This window comes from Xenopus laevis, chromosome 5S (genome assembly GCF_017654675.1).
Source record: "Xenopus laevis strain J_2021 chromosome 5S, Xenopus_laevis_v10.1, whole genome shotgun sequence".
Lineage (NCBI taxonomy): Eukaryota > Metazoa > Chordata > Amphibia > Anura > Pipidae > Xenopus > Xenopus laevis.
The window spans coordinates 105785676-105813641 of record NC_054380.1 but is presented as its reverse complement, the minus strand read 5'-3'; the positions used below and the strand labels follow the sequence as shown (position 1 = coordinate 105813641).

Here is a 27966-nt window from a genome sequence, read left to right as displayed (position 1 = left end):
CACAGCGAACGCCGTCCAGCGTGTATCAAAACATTATTTATTGGTGCATGGTGTATCAACGCGTTTCGGCTCACCTGGAGCCGTCGTCCATAATATATATATATCTTTTGATAAATTATAGGACAGCAAAGTGTGGGCTTAAATTGCACTTTAAGCTAAATTCCCTCAGTAGAATGGAACTGATCCGTGCCAGTTAATTGATGCTCCCTCCCATTTGGTCCTGACTGTCATCTCCACAGAAGGGAATTTCTTTTCCATGTCCCCTTCATCTGCTTTGGACCGCTCCTCCCAATGATGCGAGTGAGTATCTGAAATAGGAAACAGATTCACGGAAGTTAATAGCAAGAGAAAAAGATCTAGTTTGAGATTGTATATATATTTTTACGTTTTATTAAAACTGACATAAAAGTAGAATTAACAAGGGGACTTTGCCTCCATTAGATTGAAAGCTCTATGTGTCAGGGACCTCCTTCCTCTTGTATCTTCAATATTTACCTCTTAATCCCTAATGCAATTCTACTTTGTATTTATTTGTATTTACTATTGTATTGACTCCTATTTGTTTTATTTATTGTTCTACAGTATTGTGCTGTGTACATAAATGAATTAGCACGATATAGATAACAATATACATACATACATACATACATACATACACTTGTTAGTACACCCAGCTTTATGATCAGTGCCTACCGATAGTCAGATGTGCTGTTTTTCTTTGAGAAAGTTGTCCATTGTAGAAATAGAGATCAAAGAAATGTTCCATTTTCCAGTCACATAAGAGAGAGGCGTTTATGCCAAAAAGAACACTGTATGTTCCATTAACGTTACATAGCCAAATGGGAAATTTGGGTGTTTTCAGCATACTTCCAACCTAAAATCAATAAGCAAGTTTAACAAAGATTATTGCTAAATGGTACCAAGCAACACTCAGAAATGTACCCCAACAGTGGCACTGCTATGATACTTACCCGTGGGAGTCTGTCTTGTTGCATTTCCTCTCTGCTCCAGTGCAAGAAACCTATGTCACTGCGCACAAGGACTCCATGCTGTACATGATGTTCTGTGTTGTCTTCATCCAATACCTGATCTCCATTGAACACCTGAGGGCTTGCTCTTCCTGTTAGCATCAAGTTAATTAAAGCCTGTAAATCAAATAGTATTTCCTAATGTATGTGGATGGGTAGGTGGGGGTAGCTGCTACACCAGGAACAATATTCAAGAATATTTCAAAGCAGAAAGGCATATGTTCCTGGCTGGATTTGCAACCAGCAGTAATTACCAGTAAAGTGGTTCTGGTTGAGAGGACTAGTAACATCAAAAAATTTTGCGCTCCTCTTCAGAAAAGGCGACATGGCGATGATCCATCACATTACGTGTGATTTCTCCTCCCTGGCTATCTCATATAAGGAAGTCAGGGAGGAGAAATCAAACGCTGCACATTTGTTGGATCGCCTTTTCTGAAGAGGAGTGCAAGCTGAGTTTCGGTAAGTTATTTCTTAATAAAGGCTGTGCGGTTTTAAAGTTTAATTAGTCTTGATGTTTTTTTTTGTGGTATACTAACCAATTTTATTTAAAAAATGTTGATGTTACTGGTCCTTTAAGGGGAATAACTAACATTTTTAGACGAAAAGAAAAGACTCACATTTTTTGAGATTTTTTATACTCCTACTAAAAATCCAAATACCAAAATACTCCAGCTAAAACCTGTCAGTCATAATGGCAGAAGTCCCCATTTACAATTGGAAGAGGTTTTTTGCCTTTATGATGTTTGAGAGTTTTGGGCTGTTTGATGCTGGTTTTCATTTGAAAACTCAAAAAATATAATTTTTGTTTTGGATTTGTAAGTAAATTAAGCCAAATTGTGATTGGGAGTTAGGTTGAATTTTAATAAATACCCCCTTAGTTATTGAAAAAATAAACAGAACTGGGAAACCAGGGCAGAAGCATTTTCAAAAAGAAGCAAGAAACACAGTTAATACCAGGTTGAAAGTTAGAACAGACCAACGATATAGGATACCAGGCCAAAGTTCAACTTCCAGAAATCCACAACAGAATAGATAAGAATAAGTATGACAAAGAAGTCAGAATAGAAATCATATTGAATTGCTTTAGTGAGCTGGCTACTTTCTAGAATACAGTATTTGGTTTAAGGGCTAGACATTACTTGTGTCACGTACGGCTCCCTTAATTTAGAACAAGTGCCAAGCTCCCTGGTCACGGCTCAATCTTCCGCCTGTAGCAGCCGCCTTTGACCTCGGGTGGAGCCCTCAGCTACTCAGATGCCGCCAGGTCTTAACTTGAGAGCAGCAAAACAAGTGTTTTGAACGAGCAAAGGGGCACATTCGTTTCAAAGGTTTTGGACGGAAGGCAATAATTCAAGGAGTAGACAAAAAGTCAGGCAGGCAGGCCCGGGTTGGTACAGGCAGAGTTCAATCAGGGTCAGACAGGCAGTGGTCGGTACAGGTGGAGTTCAAGGAAGGTCAGGCAGGCAAGGGTCAGAATTGGCAGAGTTCAGAATAGTCAGGCAGGCAGGGATCAAAACCAGAATCAAGACAAGACAGAAACCGCACCCAGATACTTACAAGTTTGACGAGCTCAAAGTCCCTTTAAATACTTTAAATTTTTCCACGGATGTGATGATGTCATGGCGCGTAAACCACAGATGTCCCATGTCCTTGCTGGCCCACTAGACTACCAGGGTATGTTACAACTAGGGTTGCCACCTTTTCGAAATCTGGCCCTACCAGCTGGTGATGTAGAGGGTGGTGGCGGGCCATAGAGGGGTGGGGTTATGACATTTCAGGGTTTCAGTGGCGGAGTCAAGGAGTTTTATCAGGTAGGACTGCAGCCTTGGAATAGGTGAGTTAGGGAGTGGGGGAGAGGGGCAGATCTGAGGCAGGCTAGGGGTGGAACAAGCCCTGACCTTGGCTTGGTAAAATACCGGCCAGGTGGCAACCTTTGTTAAGACGTGGCTTATAATACCTATATTGGGTTAATCAGGACATTTGTACGTGTACAATTTTAATTTCAGCACAGAGACATCTGCTAACAAAGCTGCTGCACAGGCTAAAAATATGCTGACTGGGGGGGCAGTGTGTAAGGTTACCTGGTGGCTCTGTGGGGCAGCGACGGGGTGCCTGTCACTGCCATCTCGGGGACACCTGCAGTCTGTTAATTCTTGCCAAATGCACACACGAACATTTGTTTCTTGTATATGTGCGTAAGTGACATAATTTTTCGGCGCATGTAGTGACCTCGCCTTGGGGCGAAAACTTGCCTATTTAAACCTAATTCCTCAGTATGTCAGTGCCAGTTGTAGGTCTATGCTTCATAGTTCCTGGTGCTCTTCTGTTTTCATGTTGTCTGCCTTTGTCTGTTAACCTGACCTCGCCTGTACACCAATTTGCCTAAACTCTGCCTGGAACGACTCTTGCCTGTTTCTAGAACATGCTTCTGTATCTACCATCTGAATCTACCATTGAACTTTACTGTGTTTCCCAATCTGTTACGAATTGGCCTCTTTGCTTGCTCAAAACTTTTGTCCTGTTTCTCTTACACTGGCGGCACCTGAGTAGCTGAGGCTCCTCCCAAAGCCAAAGGCAGCTGCTATAGGCAGAAGAGTGATCCAAGATGGGTAACTTGACTTTAGTTCTTAGTTTAGGGTGCCATTCGTGACACAGTGTTTTTATTGGCCTATGTTTGTCCAGCTTTATACTGTGAATATAGAACTATCTGTAAATAATCAGCTGTTCTTATTCCAGTATCTTCTCCAGTCAGCAAAATCATGCTTTTTTTTACACTGCCTGACAGATACTGATTACAATTTCACGCAAGCTTAAAGTCTTTTTTTAAGCACTTTTTTTTTGATTTCTTGTGATTAAACCCAGTCAAATAAATACAGTTCATCTAAAGAATAAAATAATCAGTGTACCTGTTTGGCTGAGAAGTTCCCAAGACTGAACTGCAACAGATGTGGTGTAGTGAAGTCCAAGTCATCTTGAAGCCTGTAGATGTATAGAGAAATAATGACACTATTAGTGGGATAGACCTAATAAAATAGGTCCCCATGATAACCTTTACTAACGTGAATTTTTTCTACAATAAAAATTGGCATAAAAAATCAAGGCACGTTGCTGGTTCTAAATCAATTTTTGGGTCACAAATTACATTTCTGTTGCTTGATTTGGTTATTCTTTTAATAATCTTAAGAAATATTGATGTATATATTTAAATTTTAGCCTTATTATTTGGCCCAATCGTCAATGCCTGATGGCCTTATATTTTAACACCCTCTTATCTTAGAATTACATAATTTTTATATATTATATATACCATCAGCATCCCCAGTTATATACTGTATTTAAACATCTGCCTTAAGAATCAACATGTGCCCTGAAATCCTGCAGTTAACTTCTACTCAGTTGCTGATATAATATTTCATTTTTATAATGAAATATAATTTGTAATTCTTTATACACAAGCCTCCTTCACAAGAGTTACAACCTTTAATTAAACAGAAATGTTTATTTCACTTTCTCAAGCTTTATTACAAAAAAAGAAAGAAAATCCAAGCCACTGGCCTCACGGGATTTACCTACGAAGTGTCCTAGAGAATAACAAACTGTACAGAAACAGTATCATTCCATGGCACCCCTCGTTTTTGAACTAAAAGGAAAACAAGAAATAATTCAATTAGAATTTTATATAACTCAAAGTAATATTACCATTAATAATATTACAGAAAACGCATTTCATCAGTAAAAGTATTTCTACTGAAGTGATTGAAAAAAAAAAAAAGTGCTGCTTCAAATGTAGTAGTAATATTGTCCATGTGTTCTTATAAAGTAATTAAAAGCACGTTAAGCCTCCCAAACTACCTCTAGCATATCTCCCAACAATTGAAAAATGTAAAGAAGGCCAAAAACATTAGCCTCGCTATGAAATTGTTTGCCCATGCCCATTTTATGACCACACCCCTAATTACTATGTCCATTTTACAAAATTTGGCAGCCTATGAAAGTTTGAACACATTTATGGGTATTTTAGGGCAATGTTTTATGTGTTATAACAGTTTTGCTAATGAAGCTGATTGCCCTTTAAGTCAGTTGCCCCAAGAGACTTGCTTATCTTAAATTGTTACAATTGTTTCTTTGCTCATCTTAAATTGTTACAAATGTATCAAAGTGCAGCCTCACAGTGTTCTGGGCTCTCTGCCAAGAAGCTTCTTATTTTAATTACGCTTCAGAGATTTTGTATCTTTTTCTGACGTCAATGCAGGAGATAAAAAAGAAACTCTGGACATTTCATTAAGACACCCGGGACTGTGGGCAGAGCTGTCAAAATCGGGACTCAGGACAGTTGGGAGGTATGTCTTTAGCTCTAAGGGGTGTGCTAGAATAATGGACCATGTGTTGTGACCCTTTTTGTGATTAGCTGTGGCCAGGATAGAAAAAGAGGCTTCTTGAAGCAGCCATACAAAATAACTTTTTACTTCCTGAGAAATAAACACTGTGATTTATGGAGACTTTCAGACCTTTTCAAACGTTTGTAACATAGCCGGAATGAAAAAAAAAAAAACCCTCCACGTTAGCAGGAGATGGCCTCTGATTTTTCATTTTCTCTTTAGAAGATAAAAACAACTTATCTCCTGCAGGAGGAGTGAATTTCTTATCACAACCTGCAAACAAAAAAGAGGAAGGATGCTTTTTCACATCTTTAACAGCATCTCTGTTTTACTCTCTGGAAGATTTCACAGCAGTTTCTTTATACTAAGAGCAGAGAGAAGAGAAATGAGAGAGAGGGAGAAGGGAGAGGGACATTTATATGAAGGAATATCATTTTTAGAAGGATTAAAATGAGTTTTAATGTGTTATTGAAAAATGTAAAAAAAGCTGTCTTTCATTCAAGATAACAAAGTGCAAATGTTCCAGAGCATGGCACAATGTATGAATAAATATTATTACACAAGTAAGAAGTAGGGATGCACCGAATCCAGGATTCGGTTCGGAATTCGGCCAGGATTCGGCCTTTTTCAGCAGGGTTCGGATTCTGCCAAATGCTTTTGTCTGGCCGATCCGAATCCAAATCCTAATTTGCATATGCAAATTAGGGGTGGCGAGGGAAATCGCGTGACTTTTAGTCACAAAACAAGGAAGTACATTTCCCCCCCTTCCCACCCCTAATTTGCATATGCAAATTCGGGTTCAGATTCGGTTCTTTATTCGGCCGAATCTTTCACAAAGGATTCGGGGGGTTCGGTCGCATCCAAAATAGTGGATTAGGTGCATCCCTAGTAAGAAGTGGTTAATGGTTATGGTTAATGGGCACTCACACAGTGTATGTGGGCACCGAGGAACTTCTCAAGAATTTCTTTGTCCACAAATTCAAAAAGCTGGAGCTGGTAAGTAAGAAGAACACAGATTTAATTTGGACTTGTCACAGCCTGGGCATTAGACCTTTGAAAGGATAGTTTTAGTGAGACATTATGGGGCCCATTTACTAAAAATTAATTGGGATTTTTTTTCACAAATCTCTAAACAACTTATGGTTTTCATATATTTCTTTCTTAAAAGCTCTAAAAAGTTGAGATTTATTAAGTGTAAAACCTCTAAAATCACTTACATTTGACATTTAATAAATAAGTCTCCTGCTAACTACAAAGTTGCAGACATGCATAAAAAGTGATTACTGCTGAGAAAACACTTAAATGAGAACTAAAACTTAACTAAAGAAGTAGACTGGAAATGTTGTACGTTATGTTTTGGTCTTTTGTACCAGTCCAAAACAATCACAGCCCTTTAGCAGTAAAGATCTGTGTCTCCAAAGATGCCCCAGTAGCTCCCCATCTTCTTTTCTGCTGATTCACTGCACATGCTCTGTGCTGCTGTCACTTACTGAGCTTAGGGACCCACTCAAAATATACTCTATATACAGAATAGAAATGTCACAATATAAGGCTGATTAGTACTTATTACAGATAATTACTAAGTCAGCTCAGAAACCAGTGCAACTAGCATTAGAATGTAATAATCAGCCCTGTAGTATCAGCTTATATTATAGACAAACCCAATTTTCTGCTTGATAATTTGTGACGACCCCTAAGCTCAGCTTCTCAACAGCTGCTCAGAGCCCACTGAGCATGTGAGTGTCACAGACACTTTCCAAGATGGTGACTCCCTGTGAAAAGTTTGAAGTCCTGGATCATTGCTGCTATTGACAAGCTGAAACTTTAGGCTGATGCAATAAGTTCAGTATGATAAATATGGCATTTTTAACTATATTCATTTTTAGGGTTTAGTTCTCCATTAAAGTAGTTTATAAAACAATTTAAAGAAAAAAATTTATCTTTCTTGATAACAGAGTTAAGTTTTTCATCTATTTAGTTACAACTTAATTTGTGTGTCTACAGTGGAACCTCAATAAAAATAAGTTTTCCCTCATTTTACATTGTTGTTTTGTGGTCCCACCTATATATTCTGCATAATACATTTCCCTGATTTTACATTTTCCAGGATTTTTCTGGTCCCCTGAAAAACGTAAAATGTATTTCTATGAACTTTTTATGCTTTTATGGAAGCAATTTCTTTTACAAATTGAACTTTTTGTCTATGTGTCCTTTGATTATTTTTAATCCCATTTTAAAATAGGGGCAATTTACAGTATTATGGCTCTACAAACCTTTTCAGGAAACGTTAAACCAACAATTACATTTTCAGGAAATCACAGCATTCCATTCCAATACCAGTACTCTTTACAACTCATTAAAATACTCCATTGTACCAATAGGATCTCATCGTATGACCATTCTCTAATGATACCAGCCTTAAGATAATCATATAAGGAACAAATTTACAGGTACCTGACCAACTGGCTGCTGACTGAATTGATGGATATTGTGCCCAAGGGCCATGCATGACTATTGTCTTCTGTTGATTTATTTGTTTGGACCAATGGATGCCATTGGATGTGAAGAGGATATATGGCTCATTTCACTTCCTCATGTACCAATTCACCATTCATACATTGACAGGGTTCATGGACAGATTAAAATGTTCAGATTTGACAGAGCAAATAAAATCCAGTTGGGTTGCAGGATGTTCTGTTAGTTAGTTAACGTACATGCCCAAGTAATCAGTTAGTATAGCTGGACCAAATCTTCACTTCTACTCCAACTGGAATTTCATGTGTGTATGTACATTGCTATCCTTTATTACAAAAATGATGATGCTGTTAAACATATTTTAGATATAAATATTTCATCATCAGCATTAATATTAGCATATGTTTATTGCAGTGTACATACCCTTTCAGTAAAATGATCTGCTTTGTAGTCAGTACCCTGTGTGAAATAGGGTTCATTTGTGATGAGGCAGATTATTGCTTTATTCCCCTCGCCCGCTGTCCAGAGGATATCTGCTAAAGCTACAGCCAGAGCTCTCTCCTGTTGTTTTTGGCTATGTTCATATAAGCTAATAAAAGAAAGGCATATTGTTTATCACTGCAACAACTACATTGCAATTGGTAGATAATATAAATATCAAACATGTAGCATTGTATGCCCATGCAGACATACTTAAAAGGAAAAGTTCTAGTCATTACGCAAACAGATCTTTGCCCAATTTCACCACCGATTTGGCAACAACTGGATTACCTGGGCTGTGATGCAGACATGTTTAGAAAAGCAGCATTTATGGCTTGGCCTGTTAAAATACTTTTCACAGACGAGATGGCTTTTATGGTGGCCATACACGCACCAATATCATCGTATGAAACACATTTTCGTACGATATTCGGTGCATGTATGGTGGGAGACAAGCCGACCGATATTGGCAGAAGGCTTGGATATCAGTCGGGTCATCGATTGGTCCAGACGGAAAATTTTGATTGGGTGCCTTCAAAGGACATTGAACATCGAAACAAACATCGGACACTGTTAGTGCTGAATTGTCAGATACAGGTAGAATTCTATTATTTCTACCTGTATATCTGATCAGTTCCACACAGGTGTATTAAAACGAACAATCTTTCTAGGAAAGATCTTTTCCAGGAAAGATCATAATTGTTACATCTATGGCCACCTTTAGGCAGGTCATTATATTGCCAATAACATACTAATTCTATCAGGAATGACCAGAAACAGACCTGAAACTGTCTCATAAACATGCCAAGAAGGGGTATTGACACATTTTATTGTTAGTGGGCAAGTTACCCAATCAGATCTTTGTTTCTATTTTCTAAATTGTACTAGACCAATCAAAACAAATTGCTGAGTGGCAGCTATAGGCAACTACACTGATGCAATTTATTACCTGTGTTTGTAAGTCTGTTCTTTATTGTGGTCTCCCAGTACATGGGACCCTCAAGTTGATAGCCTTGAGTTTTGGTATCAAGCACTTTGATACCAAATCCCACAGGGAAAGGCAAAGTTTTCTTTCTAAAAGATTCTTGCTAAACCCATAGCATTAAATAACAGAGTAGGAAGATAGGCTAGAGACTGGCATTTTATTAACATTTAAAAAGCTGATATTGTTGATAACATATATTTACTGTAGGACAACTCTGTCCACTTACTTTTGAAGAGAATTGTGTTCATCTCCATGCTTTGTAAATAGAAGATACTTAATTATATGGCCCTGCACAGCCATCTGTATTGCTCTTGTCCCAGTCTTTAAAAGACAAAAAAAAATTACAGTATACATTACTGTGTCAACTTATAGCCCCACTATCTTATGGTTCTTTTAATACAGGCCTCAGGTGGCATTATGCATAAAGGTGCATCCTCATTCCATGCAAACATAGTGAGTAAATGATGAACGATCCTTTGTAAAAATCACAATTTTTTTTTCTTACTTTGTCTGCTTCCAGTGAATAAGCCATATCTGTAAAGGGTTCACGAAATTTAAAGAAAGATTTTTTCCATTCATAATTGAATGTATAAAATGTGTTTCCAAAGAGAATTTTTCTTAACTCCTGCAAAAGAAAAGCTTCTGAAATTATTCAGCACTCCTTCATAACATAACTACAGATTCGTTAATATTAGCTTGAAAATAACTTTAAAATAAGAATGAGCTGCTTGGATGTTAAACTTCAATCAGCAGTTTGGAACAGCACAACAAATAATCTAAAGGAAGATAGGATAAAACAAGCTGTACTTAGTTTTTAAACCCAGTTTTTGTAGTACTTCTTTTAAAGGGGACCCGTCACCTTAAGAAATAATTCTTTAATTAGTCAAGCAAAATAAACCATTGGAGCTCATACTCCAGTGTCCGGTCTTAAAAACAGCAGTCTGATATGTTTCATGCAACAGAACTTTAACATTATAAATCATAGAAAATCTCTCTAGATTGATTAAACCATGGTATTCCAATGAGGAAAAATTCCCAGCACAGACAGTTTCTATAGCAGTACCACTGCCATCTAGCATGTACTTTCCAGGTGTCCCTCAAACAGGGGCAAATTCACTAACCTGCAGAGTTGCGTTAGCGCAGGCTTCGCCGCACTTCGCCAGGGCGCCGCTAATTCACTAAAATTCGAAGTTGCACTCAGGGAGGCGAAAGGTAGCGAAAACGCATCGCGGCGGTGCACTAGTGCAGGCGATTTTGCGCTGTAGCCTATGGGGAAAAGACGCTGAGGCAGTTCGGGGAGATAGTCGCACAAAAGACGTGGCGATAAGTCGCCAGGTGACAAAATCTCCCCGAATCTCCTCGTCTGGCCTAACCCTAAGGATACACAGGCTTTTTTTTCTGGGATCACACACAATGCACACAGTTAATTTAGCCTAGAAATGCATTTTCGTGCCAAAATCCACTCTGCGTGCCCAAAGAGATTAATCTTGTGTCTGCCAGTCATACTGTATATACACTAGATCTTTCATTAATGGAAATAACCGCCTACAATGTGAGGTTTGGGCACTTCTCTGTCAGTTGACAAAAACATTCTAGTACAGTGACAGACACAATTTATTATTTACAGACATTTGTTTTAGAATTAAGTATTTTTAAATGTCCAATTTGTCCATCAACCATTGCAGAACACTTTATACTATATGCTTACTTTGACATTGTTATCAGTTTTTATGTTGTAAGATAATGTATTTCATTGTCAATAAATAAATTAGAGTTTTCAGCCTGTCTGTCAGTGCTGACAGCTCTGGAATTGAAGTATGCAAATCCTACAAAGCACCAGATAATATTCCCCAGACTGTTTGTTCGTTTCAGATTAGGTTTCCCCTTTTGTTTTATTAACAAGGTTTACTTACCACTGCCATTTCTATTGAGATAGGATAGCCACCAAGGTCTGCTGCCACAATAAACTCTTTTGGGATTGAATACAAAATGTTGGCTGGAAAGTATCCATGCTTCTTGATGCTCAAAGTGTCTGACTTTTCTTCACTTTCTTCATCTGCTTTCTGATTCTCTTGGGATTTCTAAGTAACAGCAAGTCAGTGAGTGTAAATGATAGAAAGACATAGGGACAAATAAGGTTGCACCAATTAAAGTGTAAATATTATAGAAGAATTAAATACCTAAGTTATTTATTTTCACTAATTTTACTAGACTTGTAAAAATCTACCGAAGACTTTTATCTTATTTTGCCTTTTATCAACAACGAGGTGTAAAAAGCTCCAAAGAAAAGAGTATTTTTGTGGCACATTTTATTTTCTATACATACTATTGCCCATATAATGAGGTATGTGTAATATGTTTAGAAGCATTTTATGCAAAACATTTGAAGTCCAATACTAAAATAGAAATGGCAACATATATACTTTTAAACACATGGGGCCAAAACTCCCCAAATCCTCCTTCCTTGGCCTTTAGAGTTGGCCTAGCAACCAATGGTCTAGCAACCAATAAAGGACAATTTGGGCCATTGTAAACATTTTATCAAATATTACCCATTATTTTTCTACACTATTCAAAATGTATTTTTCATAATAGTGTCTTGCTATTCTTATTTATGAAACATCAAACCAAAAAATCCATAGCAGTGCTATATGGGGTTTGAATAGTATTCTATTAAAATAGAATGAAAGTGCAATAGTTGTCAATGGCTAAATGGAAATTACATTGAAACAGTAATTTTTTAAAAACAACTCTAAGTTTGTAAACTGTAAAAAAAAAAAAAACAAGCACGACAAAGTTTTTTTAAGTTTATTTTGTTGCTATAAAACAAACTCTTTGACCTTTCCTTAAAGTTTTCTTGACAGAACTATAATATACATTTTAGCATTGACATTTTTTATGTAGAGGATGAAATGAAGCCAACATATTGGAAATTAAACACTAGTTAGATATCAAATTCTTGTTTAAAAGTGAAAATTGGAGCATAGTGATGGGCGAATTCGTCTCCTTTCTCTTCGCTGAAAAATTTGTGAAATGGTGGAAAATTTTCAAAACGCGAATTTTGATACCTGCGTCAATTTTGACACCCACATCAATTCGTGACAATTTGTGATAATTTCGTAAATTTTGACGCTGATGTTAAAGTCAACAGGCATCTGAATAATGTTGACGTGCAACTGTTTTGACGCGACCGACTTTTTTTGACGCCAGTGAATTTTTGCTGCAGTTTCGTGAATTTATTCGCCAGGTAATTTACAAAAGAGATGCACAGCACTGTTTATGTTCTTTCATGAACCTGAGCATATGGAAAGTTAGGCTCACTACATGAGTCATCTCTGACTGATTGTCTTCATCAGAACAATTAGGGGCAGATTTATAAAAGGTCGAAGGTTGAATTTTTTTGAAGTACTGTCTCTTGAAAACTTCGACTTCGACCATTCGCCACCTAAAAGCTGCTGAAGTGCTATTTTAGCCTATGGGGGACCTCCTAGAACCTGTATGGAGGCAATTGGGGGAGTAAAAAAAACTTAGAATCTAAGTAGATCGAAGTAACGCTACTTCGAATTCTATGATTCAAAGTAGGCCCACTTCGACCACAAAAAACTTCGACCACCATTTTTTTTAACTTCGACCTTTGATAAATATGCTCCTCAATGTATAAGTGCCATTAAATAAAAAAGAGGCACACACAGCACTCACGGGTTTAACAAAATTGTTTTGCTGGGAGGGAAACTGTGCTTATTGAAAAATGACTCATATAGCCAGCCTAGCTTTGTAATTATTTATTTCCCTCCAGGTATCATAGGGGCACCTATCGGTATTAAACATGCACTGAACTAATTCACACACAGGCTAAAGAGACAATTATCTTTATTATAATTCATCTCATCATACACAATCATCTGATGATAGTTTCACATAAGATTGTCACTGAGTTCAAACACAGTCCTAGCAGACTTGGGGATCAGTATTTGCATAGAAAATCTGTATTTAAGGTTTAATGACTAGTTACCTGAGAAAACATCTTTTGTACTACTCTATAACCAGCAGAAGAATGTACACAGGAGGATATCACTTACTGTTGGTTTCTTCTGAAAGTCTTCATGCAGTAATTCAATGTAACTCAACTTTGACTTGTCTTTCCTTGGCAGCACACAAACATTCATAATAGGTGGTTGTTAATGTAATGATAGAAGCTGGGGACCGAGGGTACCTGATGATTGACAATTTAAGAGCCGCCTCTCTGCCTACGTCTACCAAGATACTGCCTTCTTTGCCATTCTCAGTTACTGTTACATACTTCTCTCCTTTCCAATGGATAAGCCTATACAACGGATCTGTCCACCAGCTGTGATAATACTACATCCCTACAAATTCAACTGCAGAACAAACATTGCATATGATTGGCCCAGATAATGGACTGGGATGTGTGCTCTACTATTATGGTTAAAGCTATGATCTTTCTATCCTAGATTTATGAAATGTGGGCATTCATTTAGATGCTTACTAGGAAATATTCAGGCTAAAAATCTCCAGTACTGCCACTTTTAAAGAAGTTGTTAATCTCTGAGTTAACTTTTAGTACAATGTAGAAAGTTATATTTTGAGACAATTTATAATTGGTTTTCATTTTTTTATTATTTGTAGTTTATGAGATATTTACATTTTTGCCATTTTAGCAATCTGGTTGCTAGGGTCCAAATTACCCTAGCAACCATTCATTGATTTGAATAAGAGACCGTAATATGAATAGGAGAGGGCCTGACTACAAAGATGAGTAAGAAAGTAGCAATAACAATAAGGGGGTTATTTATCAAAATCTGAATTTTTAAATAAAAAAAGTCGGACCAAACTAGAATCCACAACTTGCCCTTGCCCATTTATCAATAAAAAAGACTCAAAAAATTGGATGGAGAAAAACTGTGACTTTTTTTGGATTGTCATGCGATAAACCTGAATTTTTCATGATTGATGCCTGAAAACCAAAAATCCAAAATTCGCAAGGGATCAAACATCTTCAAATGGTTAAGGGGACATCTGCCATTGACTTTTACATGAATTCGGCAGGTTTTCGTATTTGGACTTGGATTCGGGGCATGCTTTTTTGACTGATTAAAGACCTCAATGACTTCATCGCAAAGTTTGCAAAAAAATTGTTTTTGCAAATGTCCGCAGTGGATGTAATAAAATTTCACAACCTTTTTTGCGACAAAGTATTTAACAAAACTTCAGAGCGAAAATGCGCAATGTAATATTTGCCAGTGACTGATTTCACATTGCGAAGGCGACATTTTAAATAATGCTTGCGACTTTTAATTACATTCCCCCTTTTGTTTTTTAAATGTGGTCAGTGACCCCCCATTTGAAAGCTGAAAGGATCAAGAGAAAAAGGCAAATAATTTAAAGAACTGTAAAAAAAAGAAATAATGAAGACCAATTGAAAACATTAATTATGTGTTATCTAACGTAATTTTCAGTGACTCTGAGGAAATGCCGAGTATCTAGGTAAGAAACGCGTAAGTCCAGCGCACCCACTGTACAATATCTGTACCACTTAGTGTGTTTCAATAAAGCCACTTTTAAAGAAACGGAATTGGTTCTCTATGAAGGTCCGGAACAGCCAGGTTATGCGGGAACTTTTCTAATTTTCTTGCTAATTTTAAAAAACCTTGTTTGTACCTTGTATTTATATTTATATTGTGTCATATTGCTGACAATTTTCTTTTTTAAGAGTAAACTGTCTGCCAATACTGCACTGGTCATACCAAGAGACTATATTATCAATAATTATAAATTGTAGCCATTTTTTGTTATCACCTTAAATTATCATGTGTGGGGTAGTATTATAAGTCTAAGAACATTAAAATCAACTTAAATTGATAAAATATGATATTTCTTTTAGGAATATACATATTAACATATGGGGCAGATTTGTCAAAGACTATTAAAAAGTTCAATAATTTTGGCAGTTACGTTTATGCCAAAAACAACCGTTTTATCAGTCAAGACAACATTTCCATGCAAGTACCATTCATTTTCCTATTGTAATAGCTACTCACCCGGGTGGTCTAGCGGTTTGCCGGGGATGCCCGCAATGGCGTAATGACGCCAGCACGCAATGGAGCGAAATTCAAAGATATTTAATGGGGCCTATTGTATTTTTTCATTGCCCGTTATAGGTTCTTCTCTAAGAGTTCCTGAGTGCTTTAGTTTTTTGTATCTTGAATCTGATTCCCGGTTTGACCCCTGCCTGCCTGATTAATCTGTCTTCTGTGATCCTGACCCCTGCCTGGTAATCGACTATTCTGAAATCTGTATTCTGACCCGTGCCTGTCGGACTCTTCTTGATTGATACCCTGGTTTTGACCCTTGCCTGTCTGACTCCGATTGTATTCCGCCTGCACCGACCCGTCCTGGTTTTGACTACGCTTTCTGCCTGCTCCTTGAACTGTGACCTTTTGCCCAAAAGACTTTGCTAATGATAGTGCCCCTCTGCGGCACGAAAGGCGGCTGTTAAAGGCAGAAGAAAGAGTCGAGACCAGGGAGCCTAGCATTGGTTTTGGATTCTGGGTGCCGACCTTGACACCTATTTGCACAAAAATGCATTAATGAATCATTCTAAATATACATTGTGTCTAGAAATAAACCAAACAAAATATTGCTCCCACTTCAGACCACTGCTGAGAATTTGATTAAAGGGCCCCTCCATGTTCCACATATATGGCACATAGTCGTATACCTAGGAGTGTCAACCTGTATTTGGACACTTTACCACCAAAACTGGTTCTCAGCTAATAATTTATTTCATTATAACATAAATAAAACCATAAAGAAGTTAAAATTGGATTTATTAATGTACAGTATATATGAAATTAATTGTTAGCTGAGAATCACCTTTTCCATTTATTATTGTGTCTAGCGATTAAGTAATGGGGTCAAGTTATAATTCCTTTTAATATTGATCACGTTTTTGGTACGTAGAATATAATAATGAGTAGTAAAAGTTAATTGAACAGTTGATATAAATAGACAGATACAAAATATTTGACTGTTGTAAAATTGTCATTAAAGGAGTAGTAAAGCCTAACTAAAGAAGTGGGCTAGAAATGTTGTACATTATGTTGTGGGCTTCTGTGCCAGCCCAAGGCAACCACAGCCCTTTAGCAGGGAAGATCTGTGCCTCCAAAGATGCCCCAGTAGCTCCCCATCTTCTTTTCTGCTGATTCACTGCACATGCTCTGTGCTGCTGTCCCTTACTGAGCTTAGGGACCCACTCACAATATACAGTACACATGTCATAATATAAGGCTGATTAGTAATTAATACATATAATTACTATATGGCAGCTCAGAAACCAGTACAACTAGCATCAGAATGTAATAAACAGCCCTGAAGCATCAGCTTATATTACAGACCAACCTCATTTTCTGCTTGATAATTTGTGACGACCCCTAAGCTTAGCTTTTCAACAGCTGCTCAGAGCCCACTGAGCATGTGAGTGTCACAGACACTGTCCAAGATGGTGACCCCCTGTGACAAGTTTGAAGTCCTGGATCATTGCTTCGATTGAGAAGCAGAATCTTTAGACTGGTGCAATAAGTTCAGCATATAAATATATATTTTAGCCATATTCAGTTTTAGTTTTCCTTTAAAACTGTCTACGGAATGTGAATATGTTGAAATCACCCTCTGTTTATTTCGATGACCCTCGAAATGCAGGCAATTCCCACAGGAATGAATGGAGGGTAATTCTGGAATACACTCTTGTAATAACAATAACAATAGGAATGACCCAGTTTGCCCTTTTGGGGTGTTTGTCACATTTTGGGGATATGTTTTCAGTTTTAATTACACATAGAAAGTCCATGTGTCTAATTTTACCCTCCCTGTAATGTTTTAATATGTATCTATCAGTGTTTATTGCCTACTACATATGCACAATTTTTAATCCATACAGTATATACTTTTATGGTAGTCTGCCTTAAACTGCTACTCTTCTTTCATTCTTGTATATTCTTTTTAAATTATTTACAATTGCTTTGCATTAGTCAGACTAAGAATTACAACTGCTATAAGGTTGGTATGGCTTTACCCTACCAATCAGGTACACAACAGTTAGAATGAGCAGACTGAAAGACGAGCAGTCAGTGACCCCAACAGCAACATTTTCAGGTGTAGGGTGGAAAGAGTCAGAAATGGAAGGCTAATAAATCGAAACACATAAACCTTAACCTTAGTTTCATTCACAGGTACCAGTTCTTTGTTTGGTGTCTCAAATTTCCCTTGGATATGTCATAAACCTCATTGGGCAGATTTATCAAGGGTTGAATTTCGAGTTTATGGGAGTTTCTAAAAACTCTCATCAGTTCCCATAAACTCGAAATTCAGATTTTTTTTTTAAAAAAACTGGTGAATAGGATCAAGCTGCAAATTTGAATCAAATTGGAATCGATTCGAAGTTTTTTAAAAATTTTTTTTTTTTAAGAAAACCCCAAAACAAAACGTTTTTTTTTTCAAAAGTCCACCAAATGACTCCAAATTGATTGTAGGAGGTTCCCACCTAGGCTAAAACATCAATTTTGCATTTTTTAGATGGTGGATAGTCAAATTCGAATTCTTAATTTTTAATTTTTAATTTTTTTTTAAATTCAAATGGAATTTGGACTATTCCCTACTCGAATTACACTAAAATAAACTCGAAATTCAAATTTCAAAAATTCGAATTTTCAATTCGACCCTTGATAAATCTGCCTCTATATGTTCTGATAAAGACAAAAAGTAAAATCAGACTGCCTGGATGTTGGTTAGTACATTACCTGTATCATTGCTTTGCTGACTTCCAACCTGCAAGTAATAAAAAGTGATAAAATGAAATAAATATAAAGTGTGTATAAAAAAATAAATAAATAAAAAGTGTGTTACTGTAAATCTGCATAATAAAGGGACTCACCCTTGGGAGCTGAATATTGACCTCCACTTGTCCAGGTCATTAATTTTGCTTGTTATCTCATCTAATTCCATCCTTGGTGGGCTAGTTAGGTCTCCTTGAGCCTCTCTCTTGTCCATCTGAAGGTATAAAGGAAAGCTGGATCAGACAAGAGAGTTGCTGCTTCTTTTATTATGGTCATACAGTACGATATTTCAGCCCCATGGGAAGCACACAAAGCAGTGACAAAGTGTTACCATTCTGACTTTGCTGTAAGCTCACACCGTCACATCATGATTAAACTTTAATCAGAGTTGGACATTACTTGTTTGTTGCTTTTTCCTTTTCCGTGCTGTTTATAGAGTTCATCATCAATTTTTAACAAAATACACATATTTAGATTTTGTCTGAAGTTACATATCTGTTTCCGCAGCGCTTGAATTATTTAATCGTGGACATTGTGTCGGAGGAACAGAACAAATATTTTCATGTCTTTCTGTGGCACATTTTTATTATGTTGGGACAGAATGAAGCTGAGGATTGAGCAGTTTTATAACAGAAGGAACACATTCAACTCCTCTTAAAAGACAGGATTTTATAACAGGTATTTCAATGATCACATCTAGTTACAATAGCACAGTGTTTGTATGACCCCTATCTGAGAACAAAATATTAATAGACTAGATACCATTTTTTTAATACATGTATCTGTTTAGTGATTATTCATTTGAAATGGGAAATTCTTCTTAAAAGTATTTATTTTACATCTTTTTTTCTCTTAAACAAGAAGCCAAAGCAATTAGCCATGCAAGGGCTGCCATTGGCTGCCATACCTAAATGAATGAGCATCTTATTGGCCCATATATGGGGCCAAAACTACAGCCACATTGACTTATATATGTGTTGAAATTGATGCCAAAAGAGTCAAGTAACCCAATTTTTTTTAAATGGGACCTTTCAACCAGACCTAAAAAACTGTACAGGTTTAGGATCTGTTATCCAGAATGCTCGGGACCTGGGGTTTTCCAGATAGCAGATCTTCATACCTTAAAATCTACTAGAAAATCAGGTAAATATTAAATAAGCCCAACATGGAACATGTACAAGGTACTGTTTTATGATCACAGAGAAAAAGTGAATACTTTTTAAAAATTTGGTTTATTTGGATAAAATGAAGTCTATGGGAGACTGCCTTTCCGTAATTTGGAGCTCTCCGGATAACGGATCCCATACCTGTATTATGAAAGTCCTCTGCAAGTTAAACATGAAACCCAAATTATTTATTTTATTAAAACTTCCATACCTGTTATAAAGATGTTCAAATATCTGAGCTGTCAATCATGCATTGCCTGCTTCACTTCTATGCCTGAGGCATATAGGTGGGGAAGTCAATTACTTTTACTTTCCCATTCTCCTCTTCCTCTTCCTAGATTTCACAGCATTCCTCACATTTCCTCTAACTTCTTACACTCTATAATTGTGTAGGGCACATCACATAGGCATTAGATCCCCTATTGTGATGCATACACTAGATTTTTGGGTGATATGCAATTTGACAATTTGTCCACAAAAGGGCACCCACTCGTTAGCTGTGGTAGGGCTTCTAGTTCCGCCACCTTTCTGGTGGCCCCCATGCTGCCTTGGGACTTCCACTTTGGGATTGTATTTACCCAGTTAGATAACAGTTAACAATTAGGATGAACATGCCATTAGAGAACACTGGACTAAGTGCCTGTGGCATTTAGTAGTAATTTCATTTGAGTTTAGCACACTTCCTCAACAGTACATTCATTTTTCTTCCATTATTATCGCTTATTATAGGGATATTGTTATGGGAAAATATGTTTTTTTCAAAATGCATCCGTTAATAGTGCTGCTCCAGCAGGCTTCTGCACTGAAATCCGTAATTTGTTATTCGGCTAGAAATAATGTTAGTTTCGCAGGTGCCCCCAGTCATATGACTTGTGCTCTGATAAACTTCAGTCATTCTTTACTGCTGTACTGCAAGTTGGAGTGATATAATTCCCCTTCCTTCCCCCCCAGCACCTAACAATAGAACAATGGTAAGATAACCAGATAACAGCTCCCTGGTAGAACAGAACTCAGTAGTAAAAATCCATGTCCCACTGTGACTCCTTCAGTTACATTGAGTAGGAGGAATAATAGCCTGCCTGAAAGCAGTTCCATCCTGAAGCACTGGCTCTTTCTAAAAGCACATGATTAGGCTAAATGACCTGACATGGCTGCCTACACACCAATATTGCAATTAAAAAAATACACTTGTTGGATTAGGAATTAAATTTTACATTGTAGGGTGAATTAGTTGCAGTGTTAACAGTGTAATTTAAAAATAAAAACTGCAGCATAAAAATCATGACAGAATCCCTTTAAGTTTAAGATACACAAGCAATTTCACTAATTTGACAGTCATAAAATTTTCAGGTTTATGCCCATGGTTGGGCCAAATCATTCTGATATGATAATTTGGTCATTGTGTCATAGGGATCTGTGCAGACCTTTTGTGAAAGGACTCAAACTTATGTTGGCCTGTTCATAATGTTGCCAAATCCACCTTCTTTGTCCTACTAATATGTGCTGATTTTAACATTGTTTTTTTCCAGTCTTGGAAATCATTAAGTCGTTTGGCCTCTTAGGTACTGATTTTGCCTTTTTGTTACACTTTCTCGTACTGTATTTTAGCACTTCAAAGCCCCTTCCCATAATTATTGTTTTGGTGTTTCTCAAAGCCTAGTATTAATTTTTTCTGCCACTCAGCATCGGACTGGGAGCTGGGCCTCGGGGCCTCCACCCTCCCCAGGCCCCCTGCATCAGCCGCAACCCCCCTCTGGCACCCCTGTGCCTACCTCCTTCTTCTAGGGGGCAAGCGGGGGGACCAGGGAGGAGCCTCAGAAACCACTAGGGTTTTTCTCTGTGTATTGCTGGCTTAGTCCGACCCTGCTGCCACTCCTGATTTAGATTTTCAAAACTGATAAGATCATGAGGCATAGCAGGTGTCCATGTATTTTTTGTCATATTTATATGTTCTACTTAGAACAAAGATGTATCTTGCTTTCATATCAAATAAAACCAACTATAGTTGTGGAGAGGGTTACTAATTTATTATTGTTATCTTCTGACACGATCAACAAAGGCAATGGCTTAAACCTTGCAGTTCTGTTACCTGGTGACATTATTTTATCTTTGTTGAAATCTAATGCTTGCAGCTTACCTTAATCCTTTCCTAAATGTAGCAATTATTATCTGTACTTTTTCCTCAGTCAATTAGAAAGTTGGAAGGGATTGTGTTAATTATAGGTTGCAAATATGGCATTTATGACACTCATTCAAATTCAGGCGTTATCTATTTACATTTTTGAATCTGTCATGCCATGAATTTAAGGCAAAATTCCATCTTATTTCAAACACACATTGCACACTCCAGGATGCAGTAAAAACAAACCTTTATTCCAAATTACTTTTGGCCTGACGCGTTTCTGTCTTGCCGGTGGGTAATCATAGTCACAAATTATTTAAAAAGGTAAAGGGAACCCATCATCAAAACCAATCAATCCCTTACATCTGTTACTGAATTTCAATCAAATATAACATCTTTAAATTAATTACAAACATTTAACAATTAATATTTACAATTTTAAATGTAAGACCACCTCTTCATTAAAATTGAATTGTAAACTATATTCATTCATATTCATTTCTATTATAAATGACGAAAGATTTCCTCCTCTGTGTAATGGGCACAGACTTTGTACCATTATGGTCCCTTTTTTATGGAGACAAAATGTGGAACATATAAAATAATTGTGCATAAGTAAATATGCTAGTGCCTCTAAAATAAAAATTTTCATAGCTTCATTCTATTTACTGTATTGTGTTGTGATAATTATATTAATCCTCTTTTTTGGTGCAAAATACATGAATACAAACCAACCACGTCCACTGTAGCCCAAGCAGAAGATGACTCCCATTCAAAACCATCAAACAATTGAATCATATGCTTTGTATCTGTGAAAACAGATCTACCAACTCAGAAAGGTTCTCATTAGGGAGCCAACACCTAAAATAGTTTCTCTCCAAAGAGGGCACATTTACTTATAGATCTTTGGCAAGTGATTAAATGTGGGTATAATGTTCTTTTATTAAATAGCTCATTTTCCAAACGTTTCTTTACTAACTCCATAAGGGCACCTTAAATAAAACAATTGGATCCAACTTAATTTTCTGATAGGTCTCCTTGTCATTCAGTTGTCACATTACCTAATTTACATAATCACTTGTGTTCATTACCACCACCATTCCCTTGTTGGTAGTGCCCCACAATATTTTAAACCCACCTATAAAGATAGATAGAAATAACATTAGGTAGATATACCAGTAAAAAATCTGGTTGTAGAGAGGTAGTAATTTAAGCATTCCTGTGCAGAGCATTAGTGACCCCTAGTGAGTAAAGGTGGCCATACAGGCTACAATTACGATCTTTCCCACAACCATTGGTCATATGAAAGATCTTTTGCAGGGATCAGGGCGCCATCATCGAGGGGCGCACTTTTTCAAGCGTTTATTTAAAAATTTGTTTCAGTAATCATGGTCACCCAGTTGGGTGGAATCCATCTCCTTCCCCTTCTCCCTCTTGCCGGCAAGTAATAGCTCCTTCTGTGCGGTGCACCACGATGTGCATATACATGTCAATCACGTCACTGATGTGTTGTATGACAGAGAGAGGCAGAGAGCTGGGGGCCTGCTTGGTGTGGCTCTCGCTGCTCTCAGCCTTGCACAGTTGCACTGAACTGAATTCATTCTTTCTATTACTGTAAAGTGTTGAAGCTTTCTGCTGGCACAGCCAGGTACAGATTTGGGGGCCATATGTTTGCTGTTGCTGCTGGGCTGGGCGCTAGCACAGTGACATAAATACTTGGGGGCAATATGATGTGATCAGATTTATTTTTGGCTGCTGCTGCTGACACAGGTAAAGATTGGGGGCAATATGATGGCTGCTGGAGGGCTGTATGATGGATGGCTGCTGAGCTTGATTGCACAGGTACAGGGGGCAGTAATATAAATGAAAAAGTGTTGTACATTTTCTTGCTTTCTTTATTTAAAAACCATCATTGTAAGGAGGGAAATGGTGATGCAGGACAGGGGGCACTGATTGAAGCTCTTGCCTAGGGTGCCGAACTACCTTGTGCCTGCCCTGGCAGGGATGTCACTCATATGTGAAAAAAGTTAAATCATATTAACACATACCCATAAATCCATATGCCTCCTCCTCCCCTGCCCCTCCCCTACCCCAGCATATGATTAAACACATTAGGGGCCACTAACAATAATTTTCAATTGCTAACAAACCCCCAGAACAAATACCAAAGTATGACACACACAGGGAGCATAGGGAAGGCAGAACAGAGCAGGAGACAGGAATCAGGACCAGTCTAATATGTAATACATACAGTGACACAGTGCTGGTGCCCCATTAGCATTTTGAATAAGGTGTGAACAGGTGAACAATGTGGGCAGTTTCAGTCTGGGTCTCAGGTAGAACAGTACAGGACTTTAGGGGAGTGAACAATAGAGGAGTCACAAGTATGAACAATACAGGGGGATCACAGGTGTGAACAATGCAGGGGGTTAGTCTGAATTTGAGGTTTAGACAATACAGGGGCCAGTTAATCTCTGTAGTGATACTTTTTAAAGTAACATATGGTAAGCAATGCGGCCCACCGTCCGCCAGTTGGTCAGCCCTGGTGTAGATCATGAATGGAAAAGTTCATTGTAGTTGTAGTTTATTTCAGATACAGGTGGATTCCCCCACCCCCAACCAAAGTACACTGGTTTCTTAAGGAGGGTTGGCCAGTATTAAGAATAGAACCAAAATTGAGATGGTCAAGGCTCACAGTAAAATCAGGCATTTTATAATCCAGACTTTGTACATTTAATTAATGTTGTTTCATTGGGAAACCTCTCCAGACATAGGAAATGAAGTGTCATTTGTAAGGGGGTGGAAAAGGGCTGTTAATTTAATATAAGGGTAATTTCTAGTTTTGGAACCTAGATGGAGCCAAAGACTTATGTTGAAAGATAATAGTTGTAACTAGAGAGGTACATTTCCTGAAGAAAATGTGAGTGGTGCTTGCCGTGGCAAAACTCAGGCCCAAATCTGATTGGCTGTTGTTGCCCCGCCCCTTTTTTTCCTAATTGTGAACCACAGTCACTCAGTGACTAACATACCAAAGTTTGGGAATGCTGTCATTTAATGTGTAAAAATGGCAGCATTTCTATTTTTTTCTATTGAAAATCAATGAATGAAATTTGATTGGTTGTTGGTGGCTCCGCCCACTTTTTCTAAACTTGAAGTGGAAACTCCCAGCGACCACATTTGTGATATTCAAGGTCCCTGACATCAATACTGAGAGAATGGCAGCCTTCTTAATTTTTCCCATTAAAACCAATCAAAGAAATCTGATTGGTTGGTTTTGGCTCCACCCACTTTTCTTAATTTTAATCCCAGTCCCCCAGTGACCAACTGTGCCAAGTTTGAGGACCCTGCCATTAACCGTCTAAGAGCGGCAGCAGTTTAAAATTTTCCTATTTAATTGAATGGCTGAAATTTGATTGGCTGTTGTAGACTCCGCCCACTTTTTGTAAATTTTGGCCGCAGTCACCCAGTGACCCACGGTGCCAAGTTTGGGAGCTCTGGCTTTATTACTGTGAGAATTACAGCTGTTTACATTTTCTCATTGAAGTCAATAGGGAAAATCTGATTGGTTGTTTGCGGCTCCGCTCACTTTTTTGGGTCCCCAAAATAGGACAGAAAAGTCACAACACCCCATTCCCGAATAAGCTGAACGGTTTGACACCTCATTCATGGGTCTGCGACAAACTAATTATTCGATAAATTCCCCATTATAAGTCAATGGGGCAAATTTGGGGACCTCTCCTGCCCCGGGGGTAAAACTTATACCCTCGTGTGGGGTATCATCTGACACAGGTCGCAAACCTCTTCAAATGTGGTAAATTTAACGTTTCTACAAGATTCCCTCTCTGCGCTAGAATCCGTCAAAAGTTGGCCTCAATGTTAATCTATGGGACTTTTCGGGGTGGTTAATTGCTCCCGCAAGGGGCAATTAACCACCCACCCCTTAGAAAAGTCATACCACCCCATTCCCGATTAAGCCGCACGATTTGACACCTCATTCATGGGTCTAGGACAAACGGTGCGGGACTAGTTACGCGCCAAACTTTCATACGGAAGAAGAATAAAAATAAGTTTGCAAGATAACAGTAGTGATGCTTTGCTTCGCAAGCACCACTAAAAGATAACAGTAGTGATGCTTTGCTTCGCAAGCACCACTAATTACAGTACAGAGGCCTGTAGAGGGAGCTAGAAATAGATTCTTAGAGTTGGGGCAAAGTCCTAGATGGCGGAGACTAGAAAGAGTATAAAATGGGGAGTTCTGGAGGAAATTTAGAATACTTCATGGGAAAAAGTTCATACAGGAAGTTATCTGACCAGCAGGTGCAACCCAAACAGGAAGATGTATGAAATTGAGCTATTGAAGGGCCTAGCTAGTGTAATAGCACACTATAATAGTGTAGGTGAGTTAGGAGAGTAAGAATGAGCAGCTTTAGCCACATCAAGGAGTAAGAGGGTGAAGTAGCCTGGTGGGTTATCCACCAGTCAGGGTTGCAGTGGATCGTTAGGGGACAGAAACCAGTGAAAGGTGCTGGAGTCCCACTGAAAAGCACCTGGCAAGACCGATGTGTGTGCTAAGCCCTGTAAATAGGGGAGTGTTGACTGGACCCATAGGAAGGCACAAGAGGCTGATGGTGAGGGGCACCTGAGGGACTGGAAAGTGTACAGTTATGGTACCTGTGATCCAAAATGCTCAGGACCTGGGGCTTTCCGGATAATGGATCTTTCTGTAATTTGGATCTTCATACCTAGAAAATCATGTAAAATTTAAATAAACACACTAGGTTGGTTTTGCCTCTAATAAGGATTAATTACCGTATATACCCGAGTATAAGCCGAGTTTTCCAGCATCCAAAATGTGCTGAAAAAGTCTACCTCGGCTTATACTCGGGTCAGCGGTACCCGACCCGAGTAGCTGAGATTGCAGTCACTTTTAATCATTCCTATACCAACAGTACACTTGGGGAGAGACTGCAATATCCCACAATGCCCTCTGTTGGTTATATGAAAGAATAACAGTGCGCCCTCTGTTGGTTATATGAAAGAATAACAGTGACTGCAATATCATACAGCGCCATCTGTTGGTTATATGAAAGAATAACAGTGACTGCAATATCATACAGCGCCATCTGTTGGTTATATGAAAGAATAACAGTGACTGCAATATCACACAGCGCCATCTGTTGGTTATATGAAAGATTAACAGTGACTGCAATATCACACAGTGCCCTCTGTTGGTTATATGAAAGAATAACAGTGACTGCAATATCACACAGCGCCCTCTGTTGGTTATATGAAAGATTAACAGTGACTGCAATATCACACAGTGCCCTCTGTTGGTTATATGAAAGATTAACAGTGACTGCAATATCACACAGCGCCCTCTGTTGGTTATACGAAAGATTAACAGTGATGGCAATATCACACAGCGCCCTCTGTTGGTTATATGAAAGAATAACAGTGACTGCAATATCACACAGCGCCATCTGTTGGTTATATGAAAGAATAACAGTGACTGCAATATCACACAGCGCCATCTGTTGGTTATATGAAAGATTAACAGTGACTGCAATATCACACAGCGCCCTCTGTTGGTTATATGAAAGAATAACAGTGACTGCAATATCACACAGCGCCCTCTGTTGGTTATATGAAAGATTAACAGTGACTGCAATATCACACAGCGCCCTCTGTTGGTTATATGAAAGAATAACAGTGACTGCAATATCACACAGCGCCCTCTGTTGGTTATACGAAAGATTAACAGTGATGGCAATATCACACAGCGCCCTCTGTTGGTTATATGAAAGAATAACAGTGACTGCAATATCACACAGCGCCCTCTGTTGGTTATACGAAAGATTAACAGTGATGGCAATATCAAACAGCACCCTCTGCACATGGTAGTGGGACAGTGGGACAATGCACACAGTAATCCGTTTGGCAATTCTCTGTCACCATCAACTTTGCAAAGAAGTCCGGTTGATCGCTGGGGGGTCGCTTTGGCAGAATGTGCACTGCTGGGAGACAGGGCTGTAGTTGAGTCTAGGGTTATACTAGAGTCAATAAGTTTTCCCAGTTTTCGTAGGTAAAATTAGGTACCTCGGCTTATACTCGGGTCGGCTTATACTCGAGCATATACGGTATAGCTTAGTTGGGTTAAAGTACAAGCTACTGTTTTATTATTACAGAGAAAAAGGAAATAATTTTTAAATATTTGGATTATTTGGATAAAATTGAGTCTATGGGAGATGATGATTCTGTAATTTGGAGCTTTCTGGATAATGGGATTCCTGGATAACAGATCCCATACCTGTACTTTGTAATTGCTTGTGTGATTTAGCGTTTATGGACTCCGATAAACTTGAAAAAAAAAACCAACCAATTGAAATATAATTTAAAAATCAAATTTTTTAAATTCGGGTAAATAGGATCGACCTGCAAACTCAAATCGAATTCTAATCAAATTCAATCATTCAATCTAA

At 38.1% G+C, this 27966-nt stretch overlaps 1 protein-coding gene across 1 annotated transcript; it reads right to left on the bottom strand.

The window, feature by feature from the left end:
• Positions 1 to 37: 37 nt before the first annotated feature.
• Positions 38 to 18438, bottom strand: LOC108717589 (inactive ubiquitin carboxyl-terminal hydrolase MINDY-4B). The gene is made up of 12 exons (XM_018264805.2): positions 18298 to 18438; positions 18164 to 18191; positions 11261 to 11428; positions 9853 to 9972; positions 9574 to 9668; positions 8306 to 8471; positions 6335 to 6400; positions 4598 to 4668; positions 3935 to 4007; positions 972 to 1145; positions 694 to 874; positions 38 to 308 (listed from the first exon to the last, which is right to left on the bottom strand). Exons 1-12 carry the CDS (start codon positions 18411 to 18413, stop codon positions 166 to 168), a joined length of 1401 nt encoding a protein of 466 aa, XP_018120294.1. The 5' UTR covers positions 18414 to 18438; the 3' UTR covers positions 38 to 165.
• Positions 18439 to 27966: the final 9528 nt, after the last annotated feature.

Bases quoted from the DNA above. Each gene is read 5' to 3' on its own strand.
- LOC108717589 (XM_018264805.2), bottom strand. From the start codon at position 18,413: ATGGACAAGAGAGAGGCTCAAGGAGACCTAACTAGCCCACCAAGGATG. The intron at 9,669-9,852 runs GTAAGAAAAAAA...TGTCTTTTAAAG, and splicing joins ATTCACTGGAAGCAGACAAA to ACTGGGACAAGAGCAATACA. The intron at 4,669-6,334 runs GTGAGTGCCCAT...TTTTCCTTTTAG, and splicing joins TCGGTGCCCACATACACTGT to TTCAAAAACGAGGGGTGCCA.